Raw genomic sequence first — 22999 nt, 5'->3', positions numbered from 1 at the left:
CTAAAAAAAAATTAGTCATTCAATCCCTAAGCAAAGAGACCTAAGTTGTAGCACCTTTGAGACCAACTCATTTAGGGTACATCTACACTGTAGAATTAATTGCAGTTCGACACCACTTTAACTGCCATGGCTCAGGTTGGATCTATGCTGCTATATAATCCAGTCTCCGAATCCAGATTGTCTGTTTTGAACTTGATTGTATGATCCAGTTCATGATCCAGTTCAAAGCAGATAATCCAGATTCAGAAACTGCATTATTTGTCAGTGTAAAACAGGGCCTCAATGCTATATAATCCTGAGAGAGGTGTTGTTGAAGGCTTTCATGGCCGGAGTCACTGGGTTGCTGCAAGTTTTCCGGGCTGTCTGGCCATGATCCAGAAGCATTCTTTCCTGACGTTTCGCCTGTATCTATGACAGGCATCCTCAGAGATTGTGAGGTATGTTGGAAACAAGCCAAGTGGAGTTTATATTTCTGTATACAGTAGAGTCTCACTTATCCAACATAAACGGGCTGGCAGAACGTTGGATAAGCAAATATGTTGGATAATAAGGAGAGATTAAGGAGAAGACTATTAAACACCAAATTAGGTTATGATTTTACAAATTAAGCACCAAAACATCATGTTATACAACAAATTTGACAGAAAAAGTAGTTCAATACGCAGTAATGCTACGTAGTAATTACTGTATTTACGAATTTAGCACCAAAATGTATTGAAAATATTAACTACAAAAATGTATTGAAAATATTAACTACAAAAATGCGTTGGATAATCCAGAACGTTGGATAAGCGAATGTTGGATAAGTGAGACTCTACTGTATATATAAGGTCAGGCAATAAGCAGCCAGACCTTGAAGCTGAAAGGCTATTCAATGGTAATTAAGGTGGCCAATTGCAACATTCACACTTGCCTCCAACAGACAAGAGTTCTTTCTCCCACCCTGGACATTATTCCACAGATATATAACTCCCACTTGCCTAGTTTCCAACAAACCTCACAACCTCTGAGGATGCCTGCCATAGATGTGGGCGAAACGTCAGGAAAGAATGCTCCTGGAACATGGCCATACAGCCCGGAAAACTCACAGCAATCCTAGGAGTTGTTGACAAGGTCTATAGCCTTCCAAAGGGAGCCTCTGGTGGTGCAGTGTGTTAAAGCGCTGAGCTACTGAACTTGCAGATTCAAATCCGGGTAGCGTAGTGAGCACGCACTGTTATCCCCAGCTTCTACCAACCTAGCAGTTCGAAAACATGCCAATGTGAATAGATCAATAGGTACTGCTCAGGCGGGAAGGTATCAGCGCTCCATGCAGTCATGCCAGCCACATGACCATGGAGGTGTCTATGGACAACGCCGGCTCTTTGGTTTAGAAATGGAGATGAGCACCAACCCTCAGAGTCAGACACGACTGGACTTAACATCAGGGGAAACCTTTACCTTCACCTATAGCCTTCCAAAGAGTGTCTGTGTGTCCCCTAAACTACAATTCCCGGGATTCCAAAGCATTTGGTCATGGCAATTAAAAGTAGAATCAAACATTAATTCTATAGCTTAGCAGGCGCTTCCTCATGTCTGAACAGTTCTATAAGATCTCTTTGTTCACTGAAGTATATTTTGAACTATTGCATTAAATATGACTGTATTGCTATGAAATGATTGGCATTATCCATCATTCCTAATTCTTCTGTAGGTTTCAACGCATCTTGATATCTTTGTCATGTTTTTCAACTGCAAATGGATTCATTTTTTCATGAATCAGAGTTGTTTTTGTATCACTTCTAACCTGTTATTGTTTTGAATATGTTTGGATCTGGGTGGGAGGTGGAAGTGGGATCAAAAGGGATTCATTCTCCCATGTAGGAAAGATAAAGGTAAAGGTTTTCGCCTAACATGAAGTCTAGTCGTGTCCGACTCTGGGGGTTGGTGCTCATCTCCATTTTTAAGTCAAAGAGCCGGCGTTGTCCACAGACACCTCCAAGGTGATGTGGCCAGCATGACTGCATGGAGCGCTGCTACTTTCCTGCCAAAAAGGTACCTATTGATCTACTCATATTTGCATGTTTTCAAACTGCTAGGTTGGCAGAAGTTGGGGCTAACTGTGGGAGCTCACCCCACTCCGTGGATTCGAACCACTGACCTTGCGTTCAGCAAATTTAGCAGCTCAGTGGTTTAATCCCCTGCACCATCAGGGGCTCCATCATTATATGGTACTGTTCCATACTATTCCATTTACAGTAGAGTCTCACTTATCCAAGACTCGCTTATCCAAGGTTCTGGATTATCCAGCGCATTTTTGTAGTCAATGTTTTCAATATATCGTAATATTTTGGTGCTAAATTCGTAAATACAGTAATTACAAAATAACATTACTGCGTATTGAACTATTTTTTCTGTCAATTTTGTTGTATAACATGGTGTTTTGGTGCTTAATTTGTAAAATCATAAACTAATTTGATGTTTAAAAGTCTTTTCCTTAATCCCTCCTTATTATCCAAGATATTCGCTTATCCAAGGTTCTGCCAGCCTGTTTATCTATATATATAAAAGGGTAATGAAATTTCGGCCTAGGACAAAACAACAAAACTACACATCCCAGAAACACTAAACTTGGCATCCATGCCTCTACGTTCATACAACAAAAAGAAAAGAAAAATAAAGTCCTAATTAGAGGGAGAGGAATAATTGTTTTTATCCAATTGCTGCCAGTTAGAAGGCTAAGCTCCGCCCACTTGGTCTCCTAGCAACCCACGCAGCCCAGGGGACAGGCAGAGTTAGGCCTCACTTCGGACTCTTCCACACTGCCAGAAAATACAGATTATCTGATTTTAACTGGATTATATGGCAGTGTAGACTCAAGGCCCTTCCACACAGAAATATAACCCATTTATAATGGACTTAACGTAAGGTAAAACCTTTACCCTTTACCTTAACTACCACCAAGTCCTCAATACTTTATTTCCCATACCACCATATTTCACCACAGCAACGCGTGACCGGGCACAGCTAGTGTTGTATAAGTGAGACTCTACTGTATATCTCTACTAATGACAACAACAATAACAACACTATGTAACAAAATCTGGGGAAAAAAATACAAATTACTTTCCTGTTTAATTGTGCGGTCCTTACTTTCAAAGTTGTTATTCTACTCCAACAACTTTGCTTTTGTCCCAAAACCCATGCTGAATTGGTTTAGACTTGATGAAGTATTATAGCAAAATGTGCTCCACAAGAACATAGTTTTTGCAGTTTAATGATTTTTTCCCATGTCTTTCTGATAGAGCCAAGTAGGAAATGACATTTATAACCCTGGAACAAAAATCATGGGTTAAAAATAGTGCCCTTTTTTCAGGATTGAGACCCAAAGCGGCTCACCGCTTAAATCAAGCATGGGCAAACTTCAGCCCTCCAAGGTGTTTTGGACTGCAATTTCCCACAATTAAACTACAGTAGAGTCTCACTTATCCAAGCCTCGCTTATCCAACGTTCTGGATTATCCAACGCATTTTTGTAGTCAATGTTTTCAATACATTGTTATATTTTGGTGCTAAATTTGTTAATACAGTAATTACTACATAGCATTACTGCGTATTGAACTACTTTTTCTGTCAAATTTGTTGTATAACTTGATTTTTTGGTGCTTAATTTATAAAATCATAACCTACTTTGATGTTTAATAGGCGTTTTCTTAATCTCTCCTTATTATCCAACATATTCGCTTATCCAACGTTCTGCCAGCCCGTTTATGTTGGATAAGTGAGACTGTACTGTATCCAATGTAGTTAGGACAGGAAGCCAGCGTTCCTCTGAGCACAAGCAGAGTGCCGAAAGTGGTTTTCAATCAGAGCTGGGTGTAACTTCCTGTTTCTACTGTTCTACTACAACTGTCCTGAGTGGGTGTTGTAGTCCAAAACTTTTGAAGTCTTCACAAAGTTTTCTCTCTCGCGCTTTTCAAAGTTAAAACTTTTTTTAAAAAAACACGCGTGGATCTCTAACACGCGTGGGGATGAGTGAGTGGGAAGCCGGCGTGACTCACCGAGGCGGAGGAAGAGCACGACGCTGAACATGGAGAGGAGGGTGGGCACCACGACGCCCAGGAAGGTGGGCAGCTTGCGGGCGGCGGCGGCCCCCACGCGCGCCTCGCCCTCCACGGAGATGCTGCTGCAGAGGCGGTAGGCCAGCAAGGGGCTCCGCTCCGAGGCCCCCACGCGCGGCATGGCGCCCAAGGAAGCAGCCCACGCGAGACCCGACCCGCCGGGCTCCTTCGCCTCCGCCGCCCTCGCCGCCACTGTCCCGGCGTGGGAGGCGCCCCACGCCCCGCTCCGCCCCGCTTCGTTCCCCGCCTCCTCCTCCTCCTCCTCCTCCTCCGCCTCCTCCTTCCAGCTGCGCCGCCAGGAAGGGCCTCCTCAATGAGGACTGGCGCCTTGCGAAGGCAAATCAAGCCCAACTTTTCCTCGCGTGGGGCTGGAGCGGGAATTTGTTTCCTGGCTGATATAGGGCGCCTTTCCCGACACCCCAAAAGTTCGGGATTCAGAGTCAGACCTTGGAGCCTTCCACACTCTCAGCCTGTGGGTCCTACCCAGAAGAACAAGGCAGAAAATCCCACAATATCTGCTTCGAATGGGGTTATCTGAGTCCACACTGTCAAATAATGTGGTGTAAAGGGGTCTAATAATGACTGAGGTTCTTTAAGGCAAGGGGGAATCATTTTATCCCACCCGCTTCCCAAATTTGTAAAGAGCTACCATGTTTCCCCGAAAATAAGACAGTGTCTTATATTATTTTTTGCTCTCAAAGATATGCTACCGTGTTTCCCCGAAAATAAGACAGTGTCTTATATTAATTTTTGCCCCCAAAGATGCTCTAGGTCTTATTTTCAGGTGATGTCTCATTTTTCCATGAAGAAGAATTCACATTTATTGTTGAACAAAAAAATGAACATTTATTATATACTGTACAGTAGTTGTCATCATAAACCAGCATAACCAGACAAACTGAATCCTATCAAGAATTTCTTGTTACTACCAATATTTCCATGTACAACACTTTATGGTACGTAGATTTACCAATCCCGCATACTCTGGTGTTCTGTTTGGCAGGAATGCTTCCAAACAAAAACTTTGCTAGGTCTTATTTTCGGGGGAGGCCTTATATTTAGCAATTCAGCAAAACCTCTACTAGGTCTTATTTTCTGGGGATGTCTTATTTTAGGGGAAACAGGGTAGGTCTTATTTTTAGGGAATGTCTTATTTTTTCCATGAAGAAGAATTCACATTTATTGTTGAACAAAAAATGAACATTTATTATATACTGTACAGTAGTTGCAATCACAAACCAACATAACCAAACCAGAAAAACTATGACTCCTGTCAATAATTTCTTGTTACTACTGTATAAAAATATAAATAATATAACATTAATATATTATTACCATTATTTCCATGTACAACTGGTATGTGCATTTACCGATCCTGCAAGTTCTAGTGTTTTGTTTGGCGGGCGCCGGGCATGCTTCCAAACAAAAACTTTGCTAGGTCTGACTTTTGGGGAGGCCTTATATTTAGCAATTCAGCAAAACCTCTGCTAGGTCTTATTTTTTGGGGATGTCTTATTTTCGGGAAAACAGGGTAATAACGACTGCCACCAATTTGGAAAGATGCAACCACCAAAGACTCAAGGATGAGACCTTTTCCTGTGTTTTTGCTTTCTTCTTCTTATTCACTTTAGATGGTAGCGTATCTTAGTTTAGAATATATGCAACAGAGGCTTAGATGTTGGAAGAACAATAACAAGTTTATTCAGGCACAGAGCTTAGTGGTTACAATGTTGTTTCTCACTTAGAGGTACAGTCGAGTCTCACTTATCCAACCCTCGCTTATCCAAGCCTCTGGATAATCCAAGCCATTTTTGTAGTCAATGTTTTCAATATATCGTGATATTTTGGTGCTAAATTCGTAAATACAGTAATTACAACACAACATTACTGCGTATTGAACTACTTTTTCTGTCAAATTTGTTGTATAACATGAAGTTTTGGTGCGTAATTTGTAAAATCATAACCTAATTTGATGTTTAATAGACTTTTCCTTAATCCCTCCTTATCATCCAAGTTATTCGCTTGTCCTAGCTTCTGCCGGCCCGTTTAGCTTGGATAAGTGAGACTCTACTGCAGGGGTCCTCAAACTTTTTAAGCCGAGGGCCGGTCCACAATCCTTCAGACTGTTGAGGGGCTGGATTATCATTTGAAAAAAATACAAACAAATTCCGATGCACACTGCACATGTCTTATTTGTAGTGCAAAAACAACAACAACAAGAACATTGAAAGAACAATACAATATTTAAAAATAAAAACAATTTTTACCAACATACATTTATCAGGATTTCAATGGGAAGTGTGGTCCTGCTTCTGGCCAATGAGATAGTCAAGTTAATTAGGGTTGTTGTTGTTGTTGTATGCCTTCAAGTCATTTCAGACTTTGGGTGAGCCTAAGTCTAAAATTTATTTATTATTTATTTACTGCATTTATTTACTACATTTGTATCACATCCTTCTCACCCCAAAGGGGACTCAGAGTGGCTTACAAATTATATGTACATACAATATATTATATTATTAGCATAGCACAATATTAGCATTAAATATTACTATATTGAACTATACCACTATACTGTAATATTATATGTAATATAGATCATATAATTAATATTATTATATGGTATTATTAGTATTATATTGTATAACATTATTATTATTATTATTATTATTATCAATATTATATGTATATACAATATGTTATATTATTTAAAATGATATAAAAATATTATATTATAAAACTGAGGGCGGGGGCCAGGTAAATGACCTTGGAGGGCCGCATCCGGCCCCCGGGCCTTAGTTTGGGGACCCCTGCTTTAGATGGTAGTGTAACTTGGTTTAGAATATATGCGACAGAGGCTTAGATGTTGGAAGAACAATAACAAGTTTATTCAGGCACAGAGCTTAGTGGTTACAATGTTGTTTCTAACTTAGAGGTATTTTTTATTAACAGTTACAATACTAGAATGAGATGAGTCAAACTCTCTAAAGTGTCACTTCTTTTACTTAAAGTAGTTAAAACTTCTTTCTCTGTTACTTTTAAACCGCAGTCACCCCTGTGATATACAATCACAGATTCTCTGTGCCTTACCAGAACACAGACTACATTAAATAAGTCACTGATGACCGAAACCCCGGCTTTTAAATTAATTTAAAAAACGCAGCGGAGAGTTCCGCAGGTTACTCTCCAAAGGAACGAAGCGGGACCGCAGCAGACTATTATTAAAAGACTTTTTTTCTTCATTTTCCCCTTCCCTGAACTATGTAACAAATCCCCCCAATAAAAGTAGCATTTATTTTAACAATAACACTCTCTATCTGGTTATTTTGTATCTTTTCTCTGGCTCCTTCCTTTGCATGCAATCTCTCTCTCTCTCTCTCTCCCGTCCCTTTAACTCCGGATGAGATTTCTCGGCCATAGATTAACATGGCGGACGATATAAATTAGCTCATATCTCTATCAAAATTACCCCTAGAACGCTCCTCTTTTAGTCCTAACCCTTTCTAAGGCTCCTGACTCGAAGACAACCAGCAGAACCGGAATCGGTCCAGTTTTCGGCACCTCAACAGCTGACTGTCAAACGGGACCGACGGCTCCTTTCAAGCCAAGCTGCTGCCTTATCCCGGACTTTCCTCTCCCCGCAGCCCGCGGAATGGGTTTAAGAGATCCCTAGCCCCTTTCTGTGTACTGGGGATGGGGGAATCGCTCTCTCGCGGGGGAGACATAGTTCTCCAAGGACCCTCACCCTCTACAGCTGCCAGGGGGTGCCCGGACGGGTGCCCTCCATGTTTCATTCATACCTTCATGATTTTATGAAGGAGAAGAACACTCTTCCCCAGACCTACCCCTGGACTTATGAAATCCTATACTTCCAAAGACTGCAACCCACATGTGCCCCTTCCCCATGCCATCTCTATGGATTCCTTATGAACTCTTTTTCCTCATGTATTTGTGAATTTTCATATTCTATGTACCTGGACACCCTCATGACCCACTGTTGTATGAATTTCTAATCGTTGGGCTAACTTCATGAATTGTGAAATCATGCTGCTAGAACTCCACTCTTATGAATTTCCATATTGGGTTCCCCAGATGTTGTAAACCTCATTCTTATCAAATGTTTTCAGTTGATTATATCATCCATGGTCCCCCTTTGTGCAATGTAACCCCCCTCTATGGATTCTCCCTTTCCTCCTTGAAATCTACCTATCTGCCTATATGTATTTATACTCTTTGGGATCCCCGGAAAATATGTGTTTTTCCCAGCTGGGTTTATGTTCCAACTTTATTTTAATTTTCATTCTATCCCATATAATTGTCAAATCATGAAATCAAATGGGAAATATTATGACCCCAACGTGAACCTTAGCCCCATGTCCCAGACCTCCCTTCCCAAAAACAAAAGGATAATCTGCCACAGTTTAATCCAATCTCATTCCGATCGCATGGACAATATAGGGCTTGAGCACCAGATTCCTAAAGGTGACTCGCCCCCAAGGCAAACATTGTCATATCCCAGGCCAGGACGCCGCTGGAAGGCACCCTGTGGGGCCCGTCAATGACGGCTCATCACCACCCATCACCACTTCCCGTCTGACACCCCAAGACATATCTAAAATCTGTGAACGTGACAGGACCCCGGACATCCTTGATGGGTGCCATTAATTCTTTTAGAAATCGGCTGGGCCAGAATTAATCTGATATTTCCTGTCCTGCCACCTCATTGTTTCAATAGCTCCCGCCTCCTCCTCTCTGATTGGCCCGAGTGGGGACAAAAAGCGGCTTCCCATTGGGCCAGCAGAGCAAGGCGGGAAACGAAAGCCCGCCTCGTTCAAACTCTCAGCCTATCCGCGATCTGATGGGCAGGGAAGCGGGGCGGGAAATTCAAAGGGCTGTCAGACCGAAACATTGTATAAATATGGCTTTATTTGAAACATATGTTACGCTAGTAGATTGAATGATCGCTATTAGCGTCCTTTTCAGCTGAATTGCTCAATAAAAACTCCTTGGCGGATTTTCCTTCAACTTGGCGGACCTTCTTCATTTCAGGCTTCAGGTTGTATTGCGGCTTATATTCTCCTTTTGGCTTCGCCAAGGTCCGTTCCCTCAGGACCGGGTCGGGTCTCTCCTTAAGGGCCCGATCCCCCAAAGTGCGGTCGACAACATAATTTGGCTTTACCACGAAGGGACTTGCTTGGAAGTTCCAAAGATCAATTTCTAGGCTAAAATTCCAAGCGGCGACCTTGGTCCAGATATTCTGGAACAGGTTGGGGAGAGAAACGGCTGCAAGGAGGGCCCTCCGACCAACAATTTGACCTCATTTCACATCCAAATTTCTCTGGCAGTCCCTTTCTCTCTCTAGATCTGATTCAGGGTACTGAACAAAGGAGCCAGATAGGAGGAAGCAGATTTTTAGCTCCTCGAAGGAAAGGCGCCAACGTGAAACAGGGGACGCCCTGTAAAAATAAAAGGGAACCGGCCCCGTTGTTGAGACCCAGGTGGGCGGAGCCCTGGAGGTATTGCACTTCGGATCAGGGCTCGGTAACAAATTCCTGGTGAAACGCGGGAAAATCTGGCACCCGGGGGGCGTGTGAGAACAGTCTGGCTTGTAAGATTACAGGTTCAAGAATCGCGGGGTAGGGGAACGGTTGTGTTCCCGGGGCACCTGCGGATTCCACGGACGCCAGCCATTCAGTCTTGGTGGAGGGAACTCTCGGTAGGACGAGCGGCACCTAGCCGGTTGGGTGAGTCGTTACTCCGTTAACTGTCAGGTACTGGGCAGGGGCTGAGCCAAGAATGGGTGTTTGTTCAGCACGTCTAGGGTGTCCCACCCCAGTAGACATCCCCAGGGAGTCTCCATTGGGTAAGATCCTGGCCAATTGGGGTGGGCTTTGCATCGAAAAACATGGTGCAGGCCAGGTTGGGCTAACTCAGAGCACATAAGTGGCCCCTTGTGGCCCTTGAAGGGGGGACAGCTTGCCCCCCCCCGCTTGAGTCACCGAATTTGGAGTGTTGACCTAAGGTGACTCGCCAGGGGAAGGGCAAGTGGTCCCAACTTGCTTATGCTGCGATGTTCATGGCCTTAAGCCAGAGGGAGAGTGGAAGGGGGGAGGGGGGTCCAAGTCTTCCCATGCAGGGACGTGGGCTCCAAACCTACCCTCCTCAGAAGCTCCCCTCTAGACCTACTTCCCCTCCCGCCTCCACCAGAAGAGGAACTTCTGGAGACATTTGCTTGCCCCCCCCACCTTACCAACCCCGACCCCCATCCCTTGCCCCACCTCATCCCCTGCTTTCTCCCCTGATCTGAGTCCTGCACCGACCCAGAACCCCCAAATCGACCCTTCAAGGGAACCTCTGCTTCCCGGGATCCCACTCTCCCAGACTCACTCTCCCAACTCCCTGCCATTTCCCCCCCGTCCCCCCTCTGTTTCCCAGCCCTCTGTTTTTTCTCAGCCCCATCTCCCCTCCGTTTCCCAACCTCCTATTTCCTCTCCACCCCCCCAACCGAATCCCTCTAAGCCTTTTTCCCTTCCACCCCAAGACTTCTTCCCCCTTGCGGCCCCCCTCCCTTAATCTCTCCCTCTCTTCCTCTCGCTCGTCCTTTTTGGCCAGAGGAACGGGGGGGGGGGATGAGACCATCAGAGGAAGGAGGAATTGACTGTTCAGAGACCATAAGACATCCATTGCCAACCTCTGTTTTATCTGAAGCCTGAATATTGGGCCAATAGTTCTCCAAAGAATTATTTCCCCCTCTCTCCCTCCTTCTCAAAGCAATCTGCTTCTGAATCCTTTCCCTTTTTCTTTTTTCTTCACCCAATCCCTTTGGGCAACCCTGCAAAACCCCTCCCCTTTTTGAATCTCCCTCTCAGCCCCCCCCCCTCTCTCTGGGGGATATTGTGTATCTTTGGAAAACCTTCCATCTTCAGAGACTGGCTGAGTCCTGCCTGGGGCTTCCCTGTTCTCTGAGTAGTATTCTTTGTTTGTTGCCTTCACATTGGAGCTTTGTCTGTCCTTTAAATGTGGGGAGCCAAGTTTTGATCCTTTTCCTCATGATTTTCTTCCTTGAGCTATCCTCTCTGTTTCTCTCTCTCCCTCTTGTTTGCTATCTCTTGAATGACTGTGTATACAATGGGTTAGGGGTTTTACTAACACTCTCTCAGTATAAAAAGGGACCGTTGGGAATTGTAGAATGGGGATCCTGGCACCCCACATGGAAGGCACTCCACTCCGACCTGGACTACCAGGACCATCATCCGCTCCTGTGGCTATAAAGGGACTCTGAGAAACCCAGCTCAGATAAGGCAAGAGCAACCAGTGGGGTGCCATCACGGTGATGAGGCCCCCACCCACCAGCTGGCTCCAACCCCTGGCAGGGGTCGTAAGGCTGACCCTGAATCAGAAGAACATCCCCCTTCTAATGCAGGGAGGAAAGGGCGCCCCCACGAGACCAGGAGAAGGCTGGCAGGTAAGGGCGACCCCCCTCACCTGAGAAGAGGCGGCAGAGGCTAAAGGTGTGTCCCCATGGAGCCACGAACAGGACCCACGCTGTTGGTCGCTGGGTCAGGCGCGAGTGGGGAGCCCTAACATGGCTGCGAGGGTGCCAGAGGAACCTTCAGTATTGAAAATGTCCCAGAAGATATGAATGATTTATTTCTATTTTTTCCTCCCTTTTTTTCTTCCTTATAAAATTAACCCTCCACACTTAGGGTCTTGGGGGAAGGGGAGTGGGGATGGGACACGTGATCTCTTTTCTTTGCTGTCTTGAGGCATTCTCTACCCCTCGGACCTCCTCCCGGGTGGGAGGGCTGGACCTGGCTGTGGACACTAGGAGGCGCCTGGTGAAGATGGCATCACAACCTCCTCGAAGCCCTCCTGACCTCCTGCATCGCTTGCAAGGTGCTGGAATCCATGCCAGGATCCATCAAAAGTGCTCCTGAACCAGAACCAGCCCCCACCAGCGGTGAGGAAGACAAAGACCTGTGGACTGCTGAGCTGGGAGACGACCTGAAGGTGTTGTTCCGGAAAACACCTCCTCAGGGCCCGCCGCCCGCAAGCTGTCCTGACCCACACCCTCCCAAGGTCCGGAGAAAGACCAAACGCCAGAGACGGAAGCACAAGACCCCCTCCAAGGACCCCTCCAAATCCCATCCTTCTAGCACCACGGGAACACCCCCATTTGGACCTACAAACATTTGACAGCTCACTTTGACAGCTGTCAAATCGGCCCTCACTTCAACCCCCCCGCTCGGAAGAACTAACGCCGCGATTCCACTGGGAGCTATCCAGCGTGCTGAATCAGGAGCCGTGAGTTCTAATTTTCCCTCTATTTTTCTCTCCCTGCTCTTTCCTATCTTTCCCTGCGGGGAGCTGTCCAGCGTACTAACCCTAAAAAATGCTAACCCTAATTCTCATTCTTTCTCTGACTCTCCCTGCCAGTTCTAGCCCGGTGTTGTATGAATGGCTTTCTTACAAAGTAAACTTCTGGCAACAGTTGGCCACAAAGGCCTTAAATGTCTCAGATTTTTGCCTGTCCAGTGGAGCCTCTGCCACAGACCTGTTTTCCACCTGTTTAATTGGCATTCCAGAACCTCTGGAAATTTTTAGAAATTATACCATGTTCCAAGACATCCCAAAGGACATGTCTTACAGAGATCTCTCTAACTGGGGAAGAGTTTCCATGGACAAGTTGCCCGGCATGGCTACCATCCGCCTTGCTCATGTTCCTCAAGCAGAAAATTGTTTTCAAATTCCCACCTGCACCGGTGAGTGCCATCAGCTTCCCATTGACAACTCTCTAAATTGCACACATATAGAAAAACTGTCTCATCTGAATGCCCATTTAGTCCTGCCCCCAGGATGGTTTTTCCTGTGTGGACAGACAGCCTATGGTTATCTACCTGCCAATACCTCCATGGGGAATTGTGCATTGGGTAGGCTGTCTCTTTTTATGCCTTCCAAGAACGACTTAGAACTGGCACACTCTTTGGGTCGGAAGGCAAGATCCATTCAAAACTTGGATCCAAATTGTGACCCCTCAGTAGTACTTAAAGGCATTCCTCAATTTGTGGCGGCTGCACTGTTCACACCTGGAGTAGCCTCAGCCATGAATTATAGGGCCATAAAGCATCTGGCCTGTGCACTGGTCAAAAACATCAATTATACCTCTCAAGCCTTGGCATCAGTGGCAAAGGAAATGCATGAGCTGCGGGAGGCTGTATTAGATAACAGGGCAGCTATTGATTTCCTCCTATTGAAAAACCACTATGGCTGTGAGAGTGTAAGGCACATGTGCTGCTTTAATTTGACAGACCAGACTCCTATGATTCATAAATCCATCGAGGGTTTGAATGATTTGGCCTCAGGAATTAAGGAAACGACTGGATTCGACCTTAGTTTTTTGACCGACTGGCTCCCTTCTTTAGACTGGCTGAGGAAAGGTTTTCTCCTCTTTCTAGCTGTAATCCTTCTCCTTCTAATAATAAGCTGCTGCTGGTCACATTTGCCCGCTCTGTTCCAAATTTGTCGCAAAAAGAACCATTCGAACCCCTCTCAGCAGATGGCCAGGCTGCCGCTAAGAGGTTATAATGCTTATGCGGTAGGGCAGGGGCGAAATGGGCTCCTCCCACTTCGCCCCGCCCTTACCGAGTGGGGAATATGATGACCGAAACCCCGGCTTTTAAATTAATTTAAAAAACGCAGCGGAGAGTTCCGCAGGTTACTCTCCAAAGGAACGAAGCGGGACCGCAGCAGACTATTATTAAAAGACTTTTTTTCTTCATTTTCCCCTTCCCTGAACTATGTAACAAATCCCCCCAATAAAAGTAGCATTTATTTTAACAATAACACTCTCTATCTGGTTAGTTTGTATCTTTTCTCTGGCTCCTTCCTTTGCATGCAATCTCTCTCTCTCTCTCTCTCCCGTCCCTTTAACTCCGGATGAGATTTCTCGGCCATAGATTAACATGGTGGACGATATAAATTGGCTCATATCTCTATCAAAATTACCCCTAGAACGCTCCTCTTTTAGTCCTAACCCTTTCTAAGGCTCCTGACTCGAAGACAACCAGCAGAACCGGAATCGGTCCAGTTTTCGGCACCTCAACAGCTGACTGTCAAACGGGACCGACGGCTCCTTTCAAGCCAAGCTGCTGCCTTATCCCGGACTTTCCTCTCCCCGCAGCCCGCGGAATGGGTTTAAGAGATCCCTAGCCCCTTTCTGTGTACTGGGGATGGGGGAATCGCTCTCTCGCGGGGGAGACATAGTTCTCCAAGGACCCTCACCCTCTACAGCTGCCAGGGGGTGCCCGGACGGGTGCCCTCCATGTTTCATTCATACCTTCATGATTTTATGAAGGAGAAGAACACTCTTCCCCAGACCTACCCCTGGACTTATGAAATCCTATACTTCCAAAGACTGCAACCCACATGTGCCCCTTCCCCATGCCATCTCTATGGATTCCTTATGAACTCTTTTTCCTCATGTATTTGTGAATTTTCATATTCTATGTACCTGGACACCCTCATGACCCACTGTTGTATGAATTTCTAATCGTTGGGCTAACTTCATGAATTGTGAAATCATGCTGCTAGAACTCCACTCTTATGAATTTCCATATTGGGTTCCCCAGATGTTGTAAACCTCATTCTTATCAAATGTTTTCAGTTGATTATATCATCCATGGTCCCCCTTTGTGCAATGTAACCCCCCTCTATGGATTCTCCCTTTCCTCCTTGAAATCTACCTATCTGCCTATATGTATTTATACTCTTTGGGATCCCCGGAAAATATGTGTTTTTCCCAGCTGGGTTTATGTTCCAACTTTATTTTAATTTTCATTCTATCCCATATAATTGTCAAATCATGAAATCAAATGGGAAATATTATGACCCCAACGTGAACCTTAGCCCCATGTCCCAGACCTCCCTTCCCAAAAACAAAAGGATAATCTGCCACAGTTTAATCCAATCTCATTCTGATCACATGGACAATATAGGGCTTGAGCACCAGATTCCTAAAGGTGACTCGCCCCCAAGGCAAACATTGTCATATCCCAGGCCAGGACGCCGCTGGAAGGCACCCTGTGGGGCCCGTCAATGACGGCTCATCACCACCCATCACCACTTCCCGTCTGACACCCCAAGACATATCTAAAATCTGTGAACGTGACAGGACCCCGGACATCCTTGATGGGTGCCATTAATTCCTTTAGAAATCGGCTGGGCCAGAATTAATCTGATATTTCCTGTCCTGCCACCTCATTGTTTCAATAGCTCCCGCCTCCTCCTCTCTGATTGGCCCGAGTGGGGACAAAAAGCGGCTTCCCATTGGGCCAGCAGAGCAAGGCGGGAAACGAAAGCCCGCCTCGTTCAAACTCTCAGCCTATCCGCGATCTGATGGGCAGGGAAGCGGGGCGGGAAATTCAAAGGGCTGTCAGACCGAAACATTGTATAAATATGGCTTTATTTGAAACATATGTTACGCTAGTAGATTGAATGATCGCTATTAGCGTCCTTTTCAGCTGAATTGCTCAATAAAAACTCCTTGGCGGATTTTCCTTCAACTTGGCGGACCTTCTTCATTTCAGGCTTCAGGTTGTATTGCGGCTTATATTCTCCTTTTGGCTTCGCCAAGGTCCGTTCCCTCAGGACCGGGTCGGGTCTCTCCTTAAGGGCCCGATCCCCCAAAGTGCGGTCGACAACATCACCAAACTTATTTTAAACTGACAAAACAAATTTGACAGAAAAAGTAGTTCAATACGCAGTAATGCTACGTAGTAATTACTGTATTTACAAATTTAGCACCAAAATAGCACAATGTATTGAAAACATTGACTACAAAAACATTGACTATTAAAAGGCAGACTAAGTTGGATAATCCAGAATGTTGGATAAGTGAATGTTGGATAACTGAGACTCTACTGTATACTGCTTGCCAAGTTGTTGCAAAAGTAACTTATGCATAGTTCCCAACCAATGGTACTTTGTGCATAACAGCAGTTTAGGTAAAACAGAACTCCTTTTACATTTTTAATTTCAGTAAATTATTTTTATTGCTGCTTTAGTGTAAAAAGGACCTTTCAAACTAATATTGTTGCTACTTAAAATGCATATGCTTTGCGTGTTACAGTTACCTTAGCAATGAAATTATGTTCTACCCAGATTATTGTGCGACATTTTCCTGCTGCTAATGGAATGATTTTTTTTGTGTGTGTTTATTTGTTTGTGTTTACTGGCTCTCAAGATTTAAAAAAAAATGTTCTTGAAACTGAAAGTACAGTAAACGATAAATAAAACTGCGGGATGGCGGTAAACAGTTCAGTGTTTTTCTTGGGAAAATATGAGCTTTTGGTTTTTATTGTGGTTGGACCCAGGATGCATCTACACAGTAAAATGAATGCAGTTTGACCCCTTCTGCACTGCCATATAACATCCAGATTATCTGCTTTGAACTGGGTTATTTGGCAGTGTAAATTTAGATAATCCGGTTCAAAGCAGATAATGTGGTTTGTCTGATATGATAATCTGGATTATATGGCAGTATAGAAGAGGCCTTAAATTATTAAATCTGTAATGTAAATGCATCCTAAGGAGCTTTACTTAGAAGTTGGCCACAAGTCTTTTCAGTTATACTGTACTCATTTTTAAATTAAGCCACAGGGGAAAAATTGTATTATTCAGATGTTCCTATCTCTCGTGATGTCATGAGATCCCAGAGTGGTGTAGCACACATAATTGGTTTAACAAATGTAATCAGCATAACTAATTTAAGGGTGCATCCACAAAAACAGCACTCTTAAGACTACTTTGAATCCTAGAATACAATAACAAAATCACAAAGTTGGAAGAGACCCTTAGGGCCATCCAGTCCCTCCCTTTCTCTTTCAGGAATATATAATTAAAGTCCTCCTGACAGATGGCCATGCAGCCTCTGTTTAAAAACCTCCAGAGAAGGAGAGTCCAATGGACCCTCCGGCCCCTTCTGAGTCCCTTTCAGGAGAGAGGGCGGTATACAAATAAACTTTTACTTACTTACTTACTTACTATGCTGCCATATAAAATCTAGATTATCTTATATGAGAGTGTGGATTCATATAATCCAGTTCAAAGCAGATCATGTGGATTGTTTTTGTTTTTTTTTAGAATTTATTTTTATTAAAATTTATGGAATACAATAAAAGAACAGCAAATAAAAAAAAACCCAAACACTTGTACATGTATAGTAACCGATCTGCACATATTTTTCTTTACATTGAAAGTGGGAGAACATAAATGGTAAAGAAAAGTAGGAAAATGGGAAGAGAGTAATACACAGCGGGGGGGGGGGGGGGACTCAACAGCAACAAAGGGAAAGGGGAAAATTGTCAACTTCCGATCTTTTACATCGAGGTTTGAAAAAAGGAAATCCAAAAACCTAGAAATACATATTTCTTTTCTTAAGAACAAAACACCTCCCCCCAAATAATCATATTATTCTTCTTATTGGTAATCTGGATTTCTTCTTATCTTATTTAAAGTGTTTTTTCAATAAAGTCCAGTCAGCTGATTTTTTTTGGTAAACCTTGGTTTCTTTTAAGGTATTGTGTTAGATTGTCCCTATTCATAATGTCTAGTATTTTCAAAAACCAATCCTCTATCTGGGGTACTTCTTTCAATTTCCAGTTTTTTGGCATAGATCATTCTAGCCGCTGTCACCAGATAATTAAATAATATGTCTTTACTTAAGTCCATTTCAAAATCTGGCATTCCTAAAAGGAAGTATTCTGGTTTCATTTGGAATTTTATTCCTAATATTTCTTGGATTTTCCCATGAATTTTTAACCAGAACTTTTTTGTGATTTTACAAGTCCACCACATGTGGATTGTTTTTTTTTAATAATCTTTATTGAAAGTTCTATTTTAAAAGTGCATTAAAACAAGATAGTGCATCTAGATCTATATAACGAAACATATAAAGTGTCTGAGATAGAAATTAGCAACAGAGAAAGTGAAATAAGGAGGAATTGTTTGCTTTGATAATCTGGATTATGTGGCAGTGTAGAAGGGGCCTCAAGCAGCTGCATATTCTAGTCAACAAGGCCCCTTCTACGCTGTCATATAATCCAGATTATCAAAGAAGATAATCCACATCTGCCCTTGCACTTTGCTACTCTCCTGCTGAGTACGCATGCCCAGCGTGGAACACATCTCACCATGTGTCGCACCTCAGGTTAGCTTCACCTTGCTAAATACACCAAACTCCACACAGGTTGTAGTCTTTCTGGTTTATTAGAAAATTGAAGATAAAAAGTTCTTTAAAGCAAAGTAAAATTCCAAAAGTTTGTCGCAAAATAAATCCTTAGAGCATAATCCAGGAAAGCACATGGAATAACAAAGTCCCATTAGAGCATGGCAAAATCTCACAAACATGAACACATAGGCTGCAAGATATCCAGGAAAACAAGAGCTAGCTTCTTGGTTGAATGAAAAGTAGCTTTGACAAAGGTTTGTCTCCAAACAGTTACTTTAATATCCTTTGCACAGCATGAAGGCATTTCTTTGGCCTCTGACCTCCCTCTTGTTTGCTATTCTCGCACTCCTCCGAACTCTGAATTCCAAGCGGTCAGCTCAATCTAAGGAACCTGTTTTATCTGCTTCGTCAAGGTCAGCCCACTCGTTAGTTTGCTGAGCCTCTGAGCCTCATTATCAGACTGAGAATTGTCCTCCTTTTCCAAGTCAAACTGCACCTGGCTAGTTTCAGCATCAACAACCTCATTCCTTCCTGTGGGAAAATGAACTCTGTCTTCCTCACCTTCTACAACAGGGACATTTTGAACCTGATTCTGAACCTGAGTCCCATCATCCTCATCACAGTCACTCTGAGGTTCCAACTGAGTCACAACACCATGTTAAAACAGTGGATGTGGCTCTTCATGAGACATGGTGCATTATCACAAGATGTCTACTATGCCACTGGAGAAATTATACTGTTTAGCCGGTATTGCATCACCTGTCATCCATTGGGAAGTAGCAGCTAGCAATGAAAGGACCAAGGCATTGACATCTCCAGCCCATCCTCTGTTTGGATATCAGCCAGCATGTCAATGCCTTAAATCAAGAAACAGCTTCCTAATATCCACAGAGATACTCGCAGGAACACCTCAGCAAGCAAGAGTCCAAAAGTGGCAGGCTAAAACCCAGATCCTCGATCAGTGGTTGAGTCTGGATGAGAAACTTCCTTCTGGGCATACAGAAGACTGGGGCAACTTGGAAGGCGCTGAACAAGACTGGGCTCTGGTACCACGAGATGCAGAGTCAATCTTAGGAAATAGGGCTACAAAGTGGAGTCCACAACATGCAAGTGTGGAGAAGAGCAAACCACTGACCACCACAGTCTGAACCCTGCCACATGCACAATGGAGGACCTTCTCACAGTGACACCAGAGGCACTCCAAGTGGCCAGCTTCTGGTCAAAGGAAATGTAGTGTAATGCCAATTTTTAAACTTTGTGTTTTTAAAAATACATTATAACTGTACCCTCAATTAGCTTCCGACTTGATAAACGAATAAATATCCACATTATCTGCTTTGAACTAGATTATATGAATCAACATTGTGTTGTCGAAGGCTTTCATGGCCAGAATCACAGGGTTGTTGTGTGTTTTCTGGGCTGTATGGCCATGTTCCAGAAGTATTCTCTCTGGAATTCCAGGCATGAATCAATCAGGGGGCAGCTAATGTCTCTGAACAAAGGATTCCCCCAGGCAGGAAGAAGCCAGGAGATGAAGCTATTCAATGCTAAAGGTGATTAATTACAACATTCACACTGGTCTCCAACTGACGAGAGTTCTTCTCCCATCTTGGACCTTCCACTGATATAGAAGCCTTCCTTTCTTAGTTTTCCCATATACAGTAGAGTCTCACTTATCCAACATTCGCTTATCCAACATTCTGGATTATCCAACGCATTTTTGTAGTCAATGTTTTCAATACATCGTGATATTTTGGTGCTAAATTCGTAAATACAGTAATTACTAAAAAGGCATTACTGTGTATTGAACTACTTTTTCTGTCAAATTTGTTGTATAACATGATGTTTTGGTGCTTAATTTGTAAAATCATAACCTAATTTGATGTTTAATAGGCTTCTCCTTAATCTCTCCTTATTATCCAACATATTCGCTTATCCAACATTCTGCCGGCCCGTTTATGTTGGAGAAGTGAGACTCTACTGTACCGCACAATCTCTGAGGATGCCTGTCATAGATGTGGGCGAAACGTCAGGAGAGAATACTTCTGGAACATGGCAACACAGCCCAGAAAACACACAACAATCCTGAGTCTACATTGTCAGACAATCCGAGTTCGAACTGGATAATCTGGATTATTATATGGCTGCGTAGAAGGCACCTAGCTCTGACGGTCAAAGAAGTTTTTCCTGATGGTTCCATGGAATCTCTTTTCCAGCTGTTTGGATCCGTGCTTTAGTGTGCATCAGCTGCAGAGTTATTTGTGTAAAAATTAAATAATTCTGCCAAAACAAGGCATAACTTTATAGAAAATAATTTGGGTGTCACTCAATTTGGGTGTGATTTGCACCCCCTAGAGATGCTCCTGCTTTGATGCCCCGAAATGTCTCCAAGCTGGCTATATCCTAGATGGATAGATAGATAAATGGATAGATAAATCCATGCCTCACAACCTCTGAGGATGCCTGCCATAGATGTGGGCGAAACATCAGGAGAGAATACTTCTGGAACATGGCTACACAGCCCGAAAGACATACAACAACCCAGATAAATTGATAGATATAGATATCTAGATATAGACGTATCCTGCCTTTGAGCACAAAGCTAAATCCTGCAAATTGTCAACTAAAAAAGTTGCCAAACTCTGGCTGCTGGAACACTTCTGTGCAGAACCATCAAGTGTCTGGGTAACTTGATTTCTCCAACTTCCCTCTTCTGTAATCATTCCTCCTTTGTTGCTTTTTCATGTTCTTTCCATCTTCTCCTTCTCTGCTCTCTTTCTTTATTCATAGCCAGCTGCCTGCGGTTTCTTCCTCCATTCCATGATTTAAGTAGCTATTACAGCCAGGCCCACCTCCCTGGACGCCGGCAAAACTCTGACATTTGTTTTTAAAAAAGCAATTTAGAAAGCTATAAAAACAGAACATAAAGCTGTAAATTAAAAGCCCGGCATCTGCAAAGGCGCAAGGGGAGCAGGCGGTTCCTGCTGTCGGAGCTTTGTCGATTAAGGACCACGTTCATGGAAGCGTTAACCTAAATCCTACTTAAGTTGTCCAACACTGCAGGGGGTGCCAATAATGACACGGATCTGTAAGCAAATGGACTCGGAGAATCCAGTGGGATGATGTAGGAAGGAATGGTTGCAGGGTTGGAATATCATTGGTGCATCTACACAGTAGAATTAATGCAGTGTAACCCCACTTTAATTGCCAAGGATCAATGCTATGGAATCAGGAGTTGTCATAGGAGATCCCAGTGACACAATGGGTTAAACCCTTGTGCCGGCAGGACTGCTGACCTGAAGGTTGGGTTGCTGACCTGAAGGTTGCCGGTTTGAATCTGGGAAGAGCACGGATGAGCTCCCTCTCTCAGCTCCAGCTCCCCATGAAGGGACATGAGAGAAGTCTCCCACAAGGATGGTAAAACATCAAAACATCTGGATGTCCTCTGGGCAACGTCCTTGCAGACAGCCAATTCTCTCACACCAGAAGCGACTTGCAGTTTCTCTCTCTCTTTTTAATGTTTTTATTAAGTGTTTCTATACCTAGAAAGAGTGAGAACAATGGTGGTTATAGGAAAGATAGAGTGGGAAAAAAGGAGAAATGGAGAAAAGAAGAAAAAAATTGAGGAGAGGCAAAAAAAAAGGAAAAAAGGGAAAAAATATATATTAAAAAAGTGTTTGCCTTCCAATTCATTCCTTTCAGGCATGTTTCATATTCATCTTATATAGTTCCCACCTTCTATCTTTTATGTTTATAAGTACCATTGTCTTACTGACTCATATAATACAATTTAAAGCGGATAATCTGGGATGAGAATCTGAAATATAGGGTAATGTGGAAGGGGCCAATGGGATTTCCCAGGCAAGAATATTTTCTAGTCATAAATCCCATAATCTGAAAATTCCCCAGCTCCACTAATAGCTCATCCCATGTTTTACAAACTGGGGGGTCCCTGAGACATGTTGGAGTACAATTCAGGTTATTAAGAGGGTGCCAGGTTGTCAAATGCTACTTCTGTCTGTTTTTCTATGTGTAGTTGTTTGCCTTCAAGTAGTTTCTGACTCACAGTGACCCTAAGACAAACCTATAACAGAGTTTTCTTGGCAAGATTTATTCAGATGGCTTTTGCCTTTGCCTTTCTCTAAGGCTGAGAGAGTGTGACTTGCTCATGGTCACCCAGCGTATCTCATTTGTATACAGAGCTCATGTGGTACATTTCTACCCTCTCTTTTTTTAAAAAAGGTTTTTATTTAAAATTTCAAAAGATAACAATGAAAGTGGGGAAACATTTATGGTTATAGGAAAGTAGGAAATTGAAAGGGGGGGGAAGGGAAAAAAATAATAATGAAAAAAAAAATAATAAAAAAATTGTCTGGCTTGACTTCCATCCATATCTATACCAGGTTATGTCTAGGGAGGAATCTTCCCCCCTGGATTAGTTTTCTTCCATTTGTAAGTCTGCTTCTCTATGGTAAATATCCCAGGATCATTTTTTTTTCCAATTACTATTGCCTTTGTATCCTGTCAAAATTATCAAATTGTCTTTTCGTATTCTCAAATGTTGTAAATCAATACTATGAAAATGAAACCTCAGTCCTTATCTCTAAATTAGTGTTGTGATCTTTCCTTGCTGCATATAGTCGAATAGTGGTTTCCAGTCTGTGCTTCTCTTC

At 43.4% G+C, this 22999-nt stretch overlaps 1 protein-coding gene across 1 annotated transcript in view; it reads right to left on the bottom strand.

The window, feature by feature from the left end:
- Nucleotides 1-4317, bottom strand: part of LOC100565784 (solute carrier family 12 member 9) — a 170614-nt gene extending 166297 nt beyond the window's left edge. Inside the window, exon 1 of the mRNA XM_003225491.4 lies at nucleotides 4040-4317. Coding sequence (XP_003225539.1) covers nucleotides 4040-4220 — 181 coding nt within the window. The 5' untranslated portion in view covers nucleotides 4221-4317. The remainder of the gene's footprint in view (nucleotides 1-4039) is intronic.
- Between the last annotated feature and the right edge of the window lie 18682 nt (nucleotides 4318-22999).

The sequence above is a fragment of the Anolis carolinensis genome, chromosome 3, assembly GCF_035594765.1.
Source record: "Anolis carolinensis isolate JA03-04 chromosome 3, rAnoCar3.1.pri, whole genome shotgun sequence".
Lineage (NCBI taxonomy): Eukaryota > Metazoa > Chordata > Lepidosauria > Squamata > Dactyloidae > Anolis > Anolis carolinensis.
Note: the sequence above shows the minus strand (reverse complement) of the source record. Positions and strands in the feature narration are given on the sequence as shown.